Source organism: Rhinolophus ferrumequinum, chromosome 3, assembly GCF_004115265.2.
Source record: "Rhinolophus ferrumequinum isolate MPI-CBG mRhiFer1 chromosome 3, mRhiFer1_v1.p, whole genome shotgun sequence".
In the NCBI taxonomy this organism is placed as follows: domain Eukaryota; kingdom Metazoa; phylum Chordata; class Mammalia; order Chiroptera; family Rhinolophidae; genus Rhinolophus; species Rhinolophus ferrumequinum.
The window spans coordinates 36,461,041-36,474,679 of NC_046286.1; the positions used below are offsets into that span (position 1 = coordinate 36,461,041).

At 31.4% G+C, this 13,639-nt stretch overlaps 1 protein-coding gene across 8 annotated transcripts in view; it reads left to right on the top strand.

Moving 5' to 3' along the window:
• Positions 1-12,720, top strand: part of SENP6 (SUMO specific peptidase 6) — a 101,924-nt gene extending 89,204 nt beyond the window's left edge. For 4 of the 8 annotated variants that reach the window (XM_033096526.1, XM_033096518.1, XM_033096556.1 and 1 more), the window contains 6 exons: positions 1,634-2,064; positions 5,632-5,735; positions 7,288-7,376; positions 8,640-8,708; positions 8,816-8,966; positions 10,486-12,718. In XM_033096526.1, the coding sequence (XP_032952417.1) occupies positions 1,634-2,064; positions 5,632-5,735; positions 7,288-7,376; positions 8,640-8,708; positions 8,816-8,966; positions 10,486-10,692 (1,051 nt within the window). In that variant the 3' untranslated portion in view covers positions 10,693-12,718. Of the gene's footprint in view, positions 1-1,633; positions 2,065-5,631; positions 5,736-7,287; positions 7,377-8,639; positions 8,709-8,815; positions 8,967-10,485 lie in introns of all 8 variants that reach the window. The other 4 variants (XM_033096533.1, XM_033096539.1, XM_033096512.1 and 1 more) reach the window with 2 other exon arrangements.
• Positions 12,721-13,639: the final 919 nt, after the last annotated feature.

Sequence of the window (13,639 nt, forward strand, 5' to 3'; positions counted from 1 at the left end):
GATGGTGTTAATTTCTTTAAAGTTAAAAGCTATTTGTTCAAAATTGTCACAGTAATTGACACGGGGTAGAAATTTGGAATTTGGATCTCATCCACCGGAAGATAAGTGAAATGACCTGTTTTAGCCTCGTCTCCCATTGATAATTTAAGCTTAATATAGCTGTTACTAAAAGGGATCAGAAAAGCAAAACCCTGGCTCTGCTTAGAGGTGACATCAGGTATTTCTGATTCAGATTCTTTCAACTGGTGAAGAAAGAATGTTTTCCTAGTTTTTAGGTGAGGCAACAGAAAATGTGTGGCTTATCCATGTTGTTAAACTAAGAAATGTTAACTGTGGTAGACTTAGGTTACAGCTGTAGGTTGAAAATCACTGTATTATACTGTATTTAATCAATTTTAAAACACATTTTATGACATTTTAACATTTCCAAAATTGAGATGTGATTTAGTCAGCTGTGTCTTAGAAGTGAAGAAGTGAGGAAGTTGGTGTGCTGCTCTTTCTACTGCCCCCTCCAGAGCTAAGTCCACAGGATCCTGAGGACTAGTAATTAAGAACAGGAGTGAGGCATTCCCAAATCTGCCCTTTACAGTATCAAGGATGAAGCCAGTCTCTGATTTTTCTACTTATACATCCTGGGAAGAGAGAGTGCTGTTTCTTAGTATTACCTTGGGGTGATTTAATATTTTGCAGAAATGAGAATGTAAAAAAACGTTTATCCATGTCAATACATTCATTTTTTCATTCAGCAAATACCTAGTGAACATATCACTATATGACGTGACAAGTACTGTGCTTACCTAATAAGTTCTCTGACATCTATAGCCTATTCATTTTATCTCAGCACATAACACTATGCCTCGCAAGTAGTAAGCCCTTAATAAAATTCTTCAATATTAATGACTATTTGCTAATATTAGCTGTATAGCTGCTTACTCATGGCTTATATCGTACTCTTGGGAACTGTGATACCTGAATTCAGCTATATCATAAGCACCCACTTGATAGCTGGAACTCGACTAATACTTAAGTTGTATAATAATGTTTAGATATATGTTATTTCATTTTAGTGTATTTACGTTTCAGTAAGCATGAGACAAAAGATTACTTAATATTTTCATGGTTAAGCAGTTCTTACCTTACTAATAAAAACAGACATGGTGAAAGTTTTTAAAAGGCTCTATATGTACAATGTTTAGAAAATGTTCAAAGTTATACAGTCTAATTAGATTTTTGAAGGCATTTCAATCTTAAAAGCTAGATAGGTTTCTATTCTTTGACATAAATAGGGCAAAGAGAAGGTAAATGGGAATGATGAATTGCAGTGATATAATTTACATTTCATTGAATTACCTGAATAAACAATGAATTTTTCATTCCACAAGCAAGAAAAGGTTTAAAGGATTGTTTGCAAAAGTGAATACAGGCTACAAATTCTAACAAAATACGTTACGTATTCTGTTAATGAATCAATGATCATACAAACAAGTGGATTAATTTGAGAATTGAAAAAAATTGGGCATTCTTAATAAATTTATTCACAAAAGCTCTAGGAAAACATTTCAATTGATATTTATTGCCAAATATAATATACTTTTCTAATAATATATTTAGTAGTTTCATTTGTTTTTTACAGTGCACACTGGTTTTTGGCTGTTGTTTGTTTCCCTGGTTTGGAAAAACCAAAGTATGAACCTAATCCTCATTACCATGAAAATACAGCCATGCAAAAATGTTCAACTGTAGAGGACAGTTGTATTTCTTCTCCTTCAGCCAGTGAAATGGACAGTTGTTCACAAAACTCTTCTGCCAAGCCTGTAATTAAGAAGATGCTAAACAAAAAGCATTGCGTAGCTGTAATTGATTCAAGTGCTGAACAGGAAGAAAGTGACCCTCGTTATCGGAGAAACATATGCAGTGTGAAATGTAGTCTGAAAAAAATAAATCATACTGCAAGTGAAAATGAAGAATCAAATAAAGGAGAATCTGCATGCCAGAAAGTTGTTGATAGGACTAAAAGTGAGAATGGCCTACAGAATGAATATTTAAGTTCTATGCACCATACAGGTATGTTTCTAAATGTTTTGAAAGAATCAAGGAATTCAAAGTAAATTGGACTTTTTTATAAACAGGATTAAGATTTCAAGGCACACTATTTTTTAAAGTCAGATTTATTGAGGTATAATTTACTTAAAATAAAAGTCACTCATTTTATATGTATAGCTCAGTGAGCTTGGATAAATGTATAGAGTCATGTAATCACTACAGCAGTCAAGATTTAGAACCTTTCCATCACTCCAAAAAATTATTTTATGTGCAATCAGTCTCCTCTCACCCCCACAGAGTGCAGTTTTTAAATTGTAGTACAAGGTCTACATTTTCCATTGAAAGGAACTTGGATTTATTTTTATTTCATTGGAAATTTACTGTAGTCAACATAAACAGTAGTTGCACAGTCTTAAATCTGTAAGGTGAATTAGGTCAGTCTTTTCAATTTACAAATAGGCAAATTAAGATCAAGTGGCCAGAGGCAGAAATTAAAGCTTTCTCCTCCAAAATAATTGTTGGAATTCAAATTAAAGGTGAGTTTCTTATTCCTCACTCGCCTTCATTGTTTTCAGTGGGAAGAAGGGCACTGGTCCGACCAACCTCTCTTATTTCCCTTCAGTTCTAATAAATTGTTTTTTCCTTGAATCAATTCCATATTTCTAGCACTTGTTATAAAAATCTAAGGTTTCAATTCAAATACTTCAACTTCATATCAAATAAATTATATAATTTCCAACCCTAAAGTAATCTACTTCATAAAACCCATAACATGCTATATAGTATGTACCTTGCAAACTTAATAAACTGTGAATAGATCCTAACATTTTCTTTGGAGGAAAACACTCCATATAAGGCATAAGAGAAATTTTGTGAATTTAGAAAGAACCTAGCAAAAGTTGTGAATGCTGAACATACTCTTGGTACTTAACTTCTACAGCTTATATTATTTTAGTAAGTCCGAGAGCTATTGCTGAGTTCTTATAAAAATATTTTTTATTCGGTTGACATGCTAAGCTGCATAAAGCTGACAATAGTCCTAGAGTGTTTTTTGTGTCCTGTGGAAGATAAGCAGCAGAAAGGGGGGGAATGGTATGTGAATTATATCTCTGTGGAACTATTTTGTTAAGTTCCCTTTTGATCAGTAATCTCATATACTTTGATGTGAATTCAAATTAAAAATGAATTAAAGTGCATGATTTAAAACAAAGCAATGGGACAAAGCCTAGGGCTTCATATATACAAACCCCAGAAATTCCTAGTGACCTTCTACTACAAATTAATGTGCCGGTGCCAGCAGTAGCCAGTTAAAGTGGAGTAAATATTCTCACAAATGCTAGTGGAAATCAAAGTGAAGAATAATCTGTTTTATGTAGTTTGTATTTTTAATATTTTTTTTAATTACAGTTAAAAAAACATTTGTACACTCGGTTTTTTGTTTTGTTTTTAGTATGTAACCGTATCGACTATATCTTCCTTAAAGGAAATTAATTTACCTTTATTGTATGTGATACAAATAGTTTCTGTTCCTTTTTAATGTTTGTCTTAATCCAATAATGATAGTGCCCCATAGTTTGAAAAATGGTGCTGTGCAGTGGGTCTGTGCCCTTTTCAGGAATGAGGTCCCATAGCTTTTATCAGATGTTTCCAAGAGATCATTTACCAACAAGTTCATTAAATGTGTTCTCTAAAGGTGATTTGACTACCTCAGAGAGGATGGTTAAGCAGTCTATCCTATATAAAATGATGACGTACTAAAAATTAGGATACAAAGAGCTTATAAAAATTTTTGTGATATGATTAATATCTCAGTAATTGATTTCTATTTGGGCTGGGAGTATAGTTGCCAGGATTCAATGAGGCGTTTTAGATACTTTTAATATAATTTTAACCATCGAACACAGAGTCATAAGTTGTCTACCGATGTCAAATAACATACTATAGTAAATAAGTGGAATTGCATCTTATCACAGGAATTAGCTTTTTAAGATCAACTGTAGGAAAATAATGTGTGTAGTATCACTACTTTCATTTGGGCACCATATGAAATAGTTGTATGGAACATGAAAAATGAGTATGTTTAAACTCTAGAACCACATTCGGCATCTTCAAATGATCTCTCACTGTATGAGAAGCTCTCAGGAACTGGGACTGATTGAGAGAACAGCTGATGCAGTTATCACCTCTCAATTTATACCATGATACTTGTTTACAGAATGAAATAATTGAAATAACTGAAGTCAATACTACACTATTGAAATTATTTTTCTCCATTTTTTGAAATACAAGTATAGTTTCATTTGTATCAGCTTCATGTTTATATAACAGTTTATAGATAGAAGTAATTTGTTACTTCTGAATTGCCTGAGAATTTGAACAAATTTGATTCAAATATAGTTGTTTTAGCTTCAAACATTAAAATACAGATTTTTGTTTTAAAAAAAGATAAATTAGAAAGGTTATTTTTTGCATAACTAAAGGATGTACCATAGTGCTTTATTAGTTATTTTAAATAGTATGTTTCTGATACATTTAGTTTTTTATATATGTCTTTTCAGGAAAACCTTTTATTTTTCTGTTTTTCCCATCCCATCCCATCCCATCCCATCCCATCTTGCTTATATTACTATTCTTAATTCCCTTGTAATAACTATGCCAATGTACATTTTATCCCATCTAAATTCCTTAAAGTTATGCTTTATAACTTGGAAATGGTATGCTGTGTAATAGACAATATTAATATATTTAGTATTAAAGTGCCTGACTCAGTTTTCATTATTTTCATGTAAATCTTACCTTTCTTTGAAACATTTTGTGTGATCAGCTTCTTTCAGCAAATTAATTGATTTTTAAGAATTTAGATTCTTGAAATGGACCTTTAAAAGTATAAATTTTTTTTATGAGTCATTTGTTTTCATACTACCAGCACCTACATCAGGCTTGTGTTGTTTTATTTTATTGAAAAGTCTGTGAATATAGCCAAACATGAAGGAAAAATACAATTGGGGAACTTGTCCATAACTACTAACATGATGATTATTTTCATTTTTGTATTTTTATTTTTATCGTCCAAAAGCTAGCCTATTTTACTCAATTTTAATTGTTTATTTTTTACTTTATATCGTATACTTTTCTATATTTTTCACAATTTTAATTTTTTAAATGTACAGTATTTCATTTTATGTTCTACAGTTTGCTAACTGTCCTGTTACTGGATATTTAGGTTATTTTTTTCTATCGTAGCTTCCATTATTAAAGATATCGAGCATATCTAGCACAAAAATATTTATTTATATACATACATACATACATACATATATGTATTTAAATATACATATATTTAATCTTATAATTGATACCTAGTTTTTAAATTTTAATACATTTTAGAGTCTGAATAGTAGAAATAACTCTGTAATTGACATGTCAATCCAGGGTTTTATTAAAATAATTTATATTTGTGATATTATATTCTAAGGTAAATTTTGTATCCTTAATTATTATATCACTAATAGATTACTAGCCTAACATCATATGCTATAAATTATATGCATATCCTTTTTCATTACATAATGTTTCTTATTGGTACAGATGGCTTAAGCAAAATCAGACTAAACTATAGTGATGAATCAGCTGAAGCTAGTAAAATGCTTGAAGATGAACTCATCGACTTCTCAGAAGATCAGGATAACCAGGTGAAACCTGCTTGACAAAAAGTTCTAATGTTCTATCTAATTAAAAGTTTTTCTTTAGAGTCCTGTAGTCAGTTCCTTGAACCAGTAACTCATGCCTCTGGACTTGGGTCTCATCTCAAAACAGAAATTCAATTTTCAGTCAGAAGTTGCTAGAATAAATGTATTAGCACTATTTTGTTTTAGTTTTGAGGTTTCCTTCCCACGATGTGGACTAAACTAATATTACCCACCTCAGAAAGTTTTAATATAAAAGTAATTCTTCCACCCCCCAACCCAGCCACCAGGACCCCTACCATCCCTTTTTCTTTCTCTTTTAAAGTATTTATAGGCCATACTTAACCTTTGGTCTAACTTGACATTCAAGAGGCAAATGTTTACATTTTTGATTACCTGGTGCATAAGCATAGCAATATTATATTACTTCTTCCATTTTCCCAGTGATTCTTTTCCTTTTGTCTAATGTATATGGCAGGACCAGATAATACTTAGTTAAAACTAATATAGATCAATTCTTATATTTACTTAGCATATCACTTGCTCTAAGAAACTTTACTAACATCAAGAATAAAGTATGTTATTGAAAATATTTTATCATTTCAGTTAATGAAGGTTTTATAGTGAGAGAAAAGTTTATACGAATCTACAGCTTACCATTTTTTAATTCTCTAACCTTTCTTTAGCTGTTAGGACAAACTTTGAATTTACTTAGTAGTGAAGATAACTTTGTACTGCACTGCTTTTCCTTCTTGCTTAATCCTCTTATGAACAAAAGCCTTTTTTTGTGATTTCTTGATCTGCAATGTGTGGCTGTGAAATACAATTTTTCTCTCCAACATATACAGACACATATACGGATTACATTTAAGATTTATAATGAGCACTTATGCTGCTTTGGTCATAGCAGTTATATGAACTAGCTAATCTAATTGTGTATTATTATTAATTCTTTCTGTTGATTATTTCATTTGTAAATTTGCCAGAGCTTTCTCAAAGAACCAAAAAAAGAAACCTTGTTTGTTTTACATTCAAGATAATTTACAGAACAAGACAATGTCATTACACTGTCTTCTCTCAAGTGAAGTGGATATATGGTTTTGTTAAAAAAAAATAGTGTTTCCAGAAACCCTTGAAATATTTCTGATTTGAAAAAATATTTATGTAAAAGAATAATAAATATGTCATTCATGTCCTGTTATCTTAGCCAACAAAATATATTTTCAAAAAATACCTAAAATCAGAGCAGTAGTATTTGACTGGAGAAGAATCAGTCATAATATATTCAACCTTTAAAAATTTATTCTCAGTTGAGTAAATGATGTAACAATTTTTCATAGACCTCGATTGGTAGTTCCTTTTCATTAAAATGTCAGTGTTGTGGCATTAGATAACTGGTATTGAGTGACATTTTGTAGTGTCTGATAACCCAAAAAAAAAATTTTTTTTTTTACATATTTGTTACAAAGATTTTTATCCTGAATAGGGCTCCTTTGTTAAGGTTATTAGTTATTTAGATTGTATGTTTTCAATACTAACAGGAATCTCTCTTTTATAGGATGATAGCAGTGATGACGGATTCCTTGCCGATGACAATTGCAATTCAGAAATAGGACAGTGGCATTTAAAGCCTACTATCTGTAAACAGTACGCATTAACTATATATCTTATAAATTACATGATAATTTTTATTTATGTACCTTCATAGTATAAAACATGACCAGACAGTTTTTATTTAAACAAGTACTTAAGCAAAAGTCGCAGTGGTTGTCAGAGTCAGGGAGGAAAACTGTGTCACGCCCAACGTCCAAGGATGAAATTGGGGAGAAAAGATAATCATTTCAGTCCTCTATTGGCCCATTTTCTATGTGTGTGGATGAGCATGCACAAACACACATACATTTTCATTGAGAACCACTATTCCTTTTCGATATAAAGTGATTTGGAACAGAAAAGGACACACAACTGTCATTCAGATCAGTAATATGGGGATTGGAGTTGACACTGGTTCCATAGCTACAGTGTGAAGGTTGTGGAGTGACTCAAGGCAGTCCTATGAGAAATGTTCCAGATGGAACTCCAAATGAGGATGAGTCTGTTTTGGTTTTCAGAAATAATAATATGTTCTGAGGTCTCTCCAGGGGCTCCAAACTTCTTAGGTGATGAAGTATTGCCTATTTCTAGACTTCATCTTTTTTGACTTTTTTTGCAGAAACTGTTGGCTGAAACTCCATTAACAGCTTTTGAAGAGCAAACTTCATTTTTAAGGAAAATATAGAGATCTAGAGCAGTTAAGAGATCTTCTCCAAATACCATAAAATTTTAGCCAGAAAGAACCTAGATCTTTAAACATTCCAGGACTTTTTGTACGACATTAGACTTCCTCACTTAATTGGGGTATACAACAATTTTTGAAGGTTTGAGTCTTATTTATAGTGAGTGTTCAAAGTGGAATCTTGCAAAAATCACTGGATCCTAAACTAATTCTTTTATGTGATGATTACCTGTTTTGTTATCTATAGTAGGTTTTATTTAAAAATGAGATTATTTTCTAATACTTTTGCATGGTCCCACTTTTGGTGATTTGGAATATGGGGGTGTTCAAATTTGAGAATTGTTTTGACTTTTACTAAATTTTGAAGTATTTTTAGAAAACAATTATGAAACTTTAGTGAACTATATTCATAACTAAGACATGGTTAATATTCTATTTGGTATCTAATATAACCATGGAGATTTAAAGTATTATAAGGGTATATGGGTTTATAAGGTTTATTCCCTCCATCCCCCAAGTTTTACTGAGGCATACAAAGGGAATATTGAAAGTTTTAAATTTTATTGTTAATGTACATCTCTTTATATCCTTTTAACATGATAAAGTACTAACATTTGGTCATTTCTACCCTGCAGACCTTGTATCCTATTGATGGACTCACTCAGAGGCCCTTCTCGGTCAAATGTTGTAAAAATTTTAAGAGAGTAAGTTCAAAATCATACCTTGTACTTTGTAGTCTGAAGGACTTTGGGAAATGAAGGACTTTGTGTATGTATGTACATATATTCTTACTATATATTCATTATTGCAGGTATTTAGAGGTGGAATGGGAAGTTAAAAAAGGAAGCAAAAGAAGTTTTTCCAAAGATGTCATGAAAGGCTCTAATCCAAAAGTACCCCAGCAAAACAACTTCAGTGATTGTGGTGTATACATATTGCAGTATGTAGAGAGCTTTTTTGAGGTGGGTTTCAACTTACTGGATCTGATATAATAAATAATAAAATAGTATATTTTATCTTATGTTAGTATAAAAACACAAGCAAATATGTTAGAGGGTTTGACAGCTATCATTTCAAAAATTATTCCAGGGAACCAAAACTCCCAAATTGGAGAATTTTTAAGGTATAATAAAAAAGATTGTATATTTCATCACAGCCAAGGCTTGTTGACCTCATTACTCATCACTGATCAACTCGCCCTCTCCTCTGGCTCTTTCCACCGTAAGAAATCTCTCCCTTGATTTGGACTGCCTCTTTCACCTGCTTTTCTCTTCACATATATTTTGGAGAAGTATTTATATTCACTGTCTCCATTTCCACAAATTTTACTTGCTTCTCAAATCTCTATAATCTGACTTCATCCTCACCCTTACATTGAAATTGCTCCTGACCTCACAGCACCATCTGACACTGCTGACCATTCTTTCCTCTAACAGTCTCTCTGACTACAGAGGTATGATACCACGCATACTTCTCTTGGATATTTGTTGCAGTTACCTGGACTCCCTCCTCTTCTTTACCCATCATCTAATATACTACTACGTCCCATGAAGTCTTTCACTTCTTCAGTTCTTTATCCCTGCTGCCACTTTCGAAATTCAGTACACTTGGATTACTATTCTAAACTACTGCATCAGTCTAACCAGGTCTCCTGACTTCTGTTTTTCACAGTATTTTTCCAAAAACCCAAATCTAATCATATTACTTTCCTGCTTTCAATCTAATAGTGGCTTCCTATTGCCCTTGAATTAAGACCAAAATTCATGTGGCTTGAAAGATCTGACTGCTGTCCAAGCTCTTAGCCTCATTCCCTATCATTCTCACTCTCGCATTCTATATATACCAGCCACTTGAATGTCATTCAGTTTCTCATATTGTGTCATGTTCTTTCTTGTCTCTAGGCCTTGATACATATTTCCTTACTTGGAATATCCTTTCCTGTTGCTTCTGTCATTTATCATTTGGCTAACTCCTACTCATTCTTCAGGTCTTAGGTTAACCATCACCTCTTTTTGGAATTGTGTTAAGCTCCCAGATATGTATTCTTGTAGGACTCTCTGCTTTTCCTGTCATAGTATTTGTGATATTGTTTTAATTGTTGCGTTATCTGTCTAGATAGACAAAACCTTTTATAAAGGGCCAGATAGTAAATGGTATTTTAGGGTTTGCAACCATGTGGTCCCTGTTTCTACTCAGTTCTGCTATTATGGCATGAGACACATGTAAATGAGTTAGCGTGGCTGTGTTCCAATAGGCTTTATTTACAGAATTTGGCCCACTGGCCACAGTTTGCTAACCCCCCGATCGAGACTATAAGATCTTACATCTCCAGTGCCTAGTACGGTGCCTGGCATGTGGTAAATAATGAGTATTTACTCATGAGGTACTGATTTTTTTAAACTCCGGAATGCTTTTGTAATTGAAACTAAACTATTAGTTCTTATAATTTTCTAATGTGTATTTACTATGTTTTATTTTTAGAATCCAATTCTCAATTTTGAATTACCTATGAATTTGGCAAACTGGTTTCCTCCCCCAAGAATGAGAACAAAAAGAGAAGAAATCCGAAACATAATTCTTAAGCTGCAGGAAAGTCAGAGCAAAGACAAAAAGAATCATAAGGACACTTCAACAGAAACATCTGTCGGGGAAGGAACAGAACAATGTGTCAACAGTGTCGCAGATTGACCATTTCTGATTCTTGTCAGTGTTGTCTTCAGAAACTGAGTGACTTTCTCCTTTGGGTATAGACAGTAAAAAACTGAAGGGTTCACTACTCAGAGTGATTTTTGAAATGTTAATGCTTGTAAAAATGTCATATAATTAATTTCCAATGGAGTATGTATTAAGTAAATGTCTGTAAATATGTTAATGAGGCCAATTTTTCCAGCATTTATAATTATTTTTTTCACTTGTTAGGAAGCTTTTGTTATGTATTTTCTGTTAATAGTACTTAAAACTGCAACTTCTAAACACAAAATAAATAAAAAAATATTTATAGGAGGAAATGATTAACTTGATATTCTTTAGTGAACTTGTATTAAATTCCTTTGTGGGTGTGATACATTTCATGGGACTAGTCAAGTATCTATGATAATTTTTTGACCTTTTGCCTTTGTTCTAAAATAACTTGAAATATCAAAATAAGGTTAACACTAAGGCATTTTGAACAAGAAAGACATATATATGCTTGTATAGCAGGAAAAAAATAACTTTTTAATTCATACATTCTTTTGTGCTCAGAGAACCCCAAAAATGGAATAAATATTTATAATTTTACACAAATATTTAAGAAGAAGCAGTATTAAGAGCAATTCAAAGAAAAATAACCTTGAATTATACTATTAAATAATAACTATACTTTACCATACATTATTGTAAAGTACATTTCTGAAGACAACTAAGACTCAGGTTAAAACTATTTTGGTAAGCACAGTTCTAATTTCAAATATCCCGTGCTACCTTTGTATATTGTAGCTTAAAAAGTATGCTACAATCTGTGTGATACAGTTAAATGGTAAACATTTTTAATCTGTGTGAGCACAGGAATTTAAATAGGAGTTTACTATTTTTTATAATGGCTTTTGCTGTTTTTTCATTGTTCATTTTGTTCTTATTTTTGATAAAGTGTCAGACATTGTGCTTGAGTGTTTTAGTGTAAATTATTGTTACATGTAAAAGTATTATCTTTAATCAGTTGCAAAATGCAGGGGGAAAATCTCTTAACCTTGAATTTCCCTTTAAAAATACTAAACTGTGATTTTTAATGACAGATTTACGGCTCTTGTAGGAATCTTGCATATATCTGCTGAAACTATTATTTTCAAATGAAATGTCATACATTTCTTTTGAATTAACTTTGAGACTTGAAATATATATTTTAAAAGTCATTTTTTTGTTAAATAATGAATTTTAAAATGCACATATAACAAAAATAATTGACAATAAAAGGAAGGCCATTTTCATCATCTGCAATTATTTTTTATCTGGCATTTCTGGAATTGCAACCAATATTTGAGGCTATTTTCTTGAATTTAATACATGGATTTGGTGTGGACGGAGATGTTGTCAATAACAACCAAAAAAAAAGAAAATCTGAGACACACTCATTTAAGGAAATCTTAAAATGTAAGCGTAAAGAAGGCCACCATTAGCAGTATCAATTATAGATTTGTTACTTATAAACTATAACATTTTTAAATTTATGATTACATTCTTTTTCTTTCTTTTTTCTTTTTTTTTTTTGGAATACCCTAGAGCTGTTAGCTCAGATGTGAAAAAATAAGCTTAATTTTATTTATTGAATATGAACAAAATAATAGAAATTGTTTAAAAAGCCCAACAGCAGTAAACAAAATAGGTATATTTAATTTTTTTAATGTACTATATTTTGTCAGAATTTGAAGGTACTGAAAAAACTATTTTAAAACGCTTATTTTTGTTTTAATTTCTAATAGTTACATTTTGCACTCTTAATTCTTGATAAAAGAAAAAATATAAATTTTCATTTGAGTTGTCCTTTGGGCCAACTCAAGTTAATCATGTTTTGACATGAAAATATACTTTGATGCCTGTCAACTTTCTAGAGGTAGAATATTCAGATATTTGATATTTCTTCCTCCCTATGTAAAATTCTATTTTTTAAAGTTATGCTAATGACTTTGTTTTATATATATACTGAATTTGGAGACTGCCAGGTTGAGCTCCAAAACTAGACTTGAGAATCTTTGGTGTGTATTCACATTTACTTGATAATTGTGTACTCTGGTACTTCTATATGTAGTTTAAAGTGGTTATCAACCTTTTAAAATGTGTTATTAGTACTACAGAAGTTGTGAAACAGAATTTTAAAGTTTCAAGTTTTGTTACTAGACACTGAAACCGCATGATGAGTATCTGGTGTCTTAACTAATTAGATAGATCTCTTGTATTTGTTTTCTTGTTGGATAGAATAACAGTTAATCATTTTTAGAAGAGTTTTAGGTTACTTGCCATAAAATTTGTATGCGTCTTAGCTCTTGGTAGTTTAGGAGCAAAGATGGCATTTAACTATAACTAGTTCTTTCCCTTTGGTGTTGCTAAGACAGCTGAAAACTTAATGGTATAATTTCAAGTTCACATAAACCTAAATCAGTTAAGCATAGTAACCTGTGCTTGTACTCTAAGTTAATTAAATGTAGGACGTTTTATTTGAAAGGATAAAATATCTAAATTATATCTTGTTTTAAGTACCAAAATAAATTCAGTATTTTTTCTTTAAAAAACTATGATCTCTGAAGACTGTAAGATATAATATAAAATGAATAACAATTTTGGGGAATGATCCAAGATGGCGGAGTAGCTAAACGTTGTGCTACTCCAGTGACCACATTAAAATTTCAACTAAATTATGAAACAGTCAACCTGGAGAAACATCTGAAGTACAGCTAAGCAGAAGTTTTTAAGGATATAAGAAAAGCCACATCGAGACTGAATAATATTGAATGTCACTGTAAAAAAAAAAAAAAAAAAAGTTTTAATTTCCCAGCTATCACAAGTTGCACTTAAGTCTCAGACAATTCACTGAACAGGAATCATGAATATATTTTAATATATAATATATGATCAAGAGTTGGTGCAGTAAAGCTACTGGAAT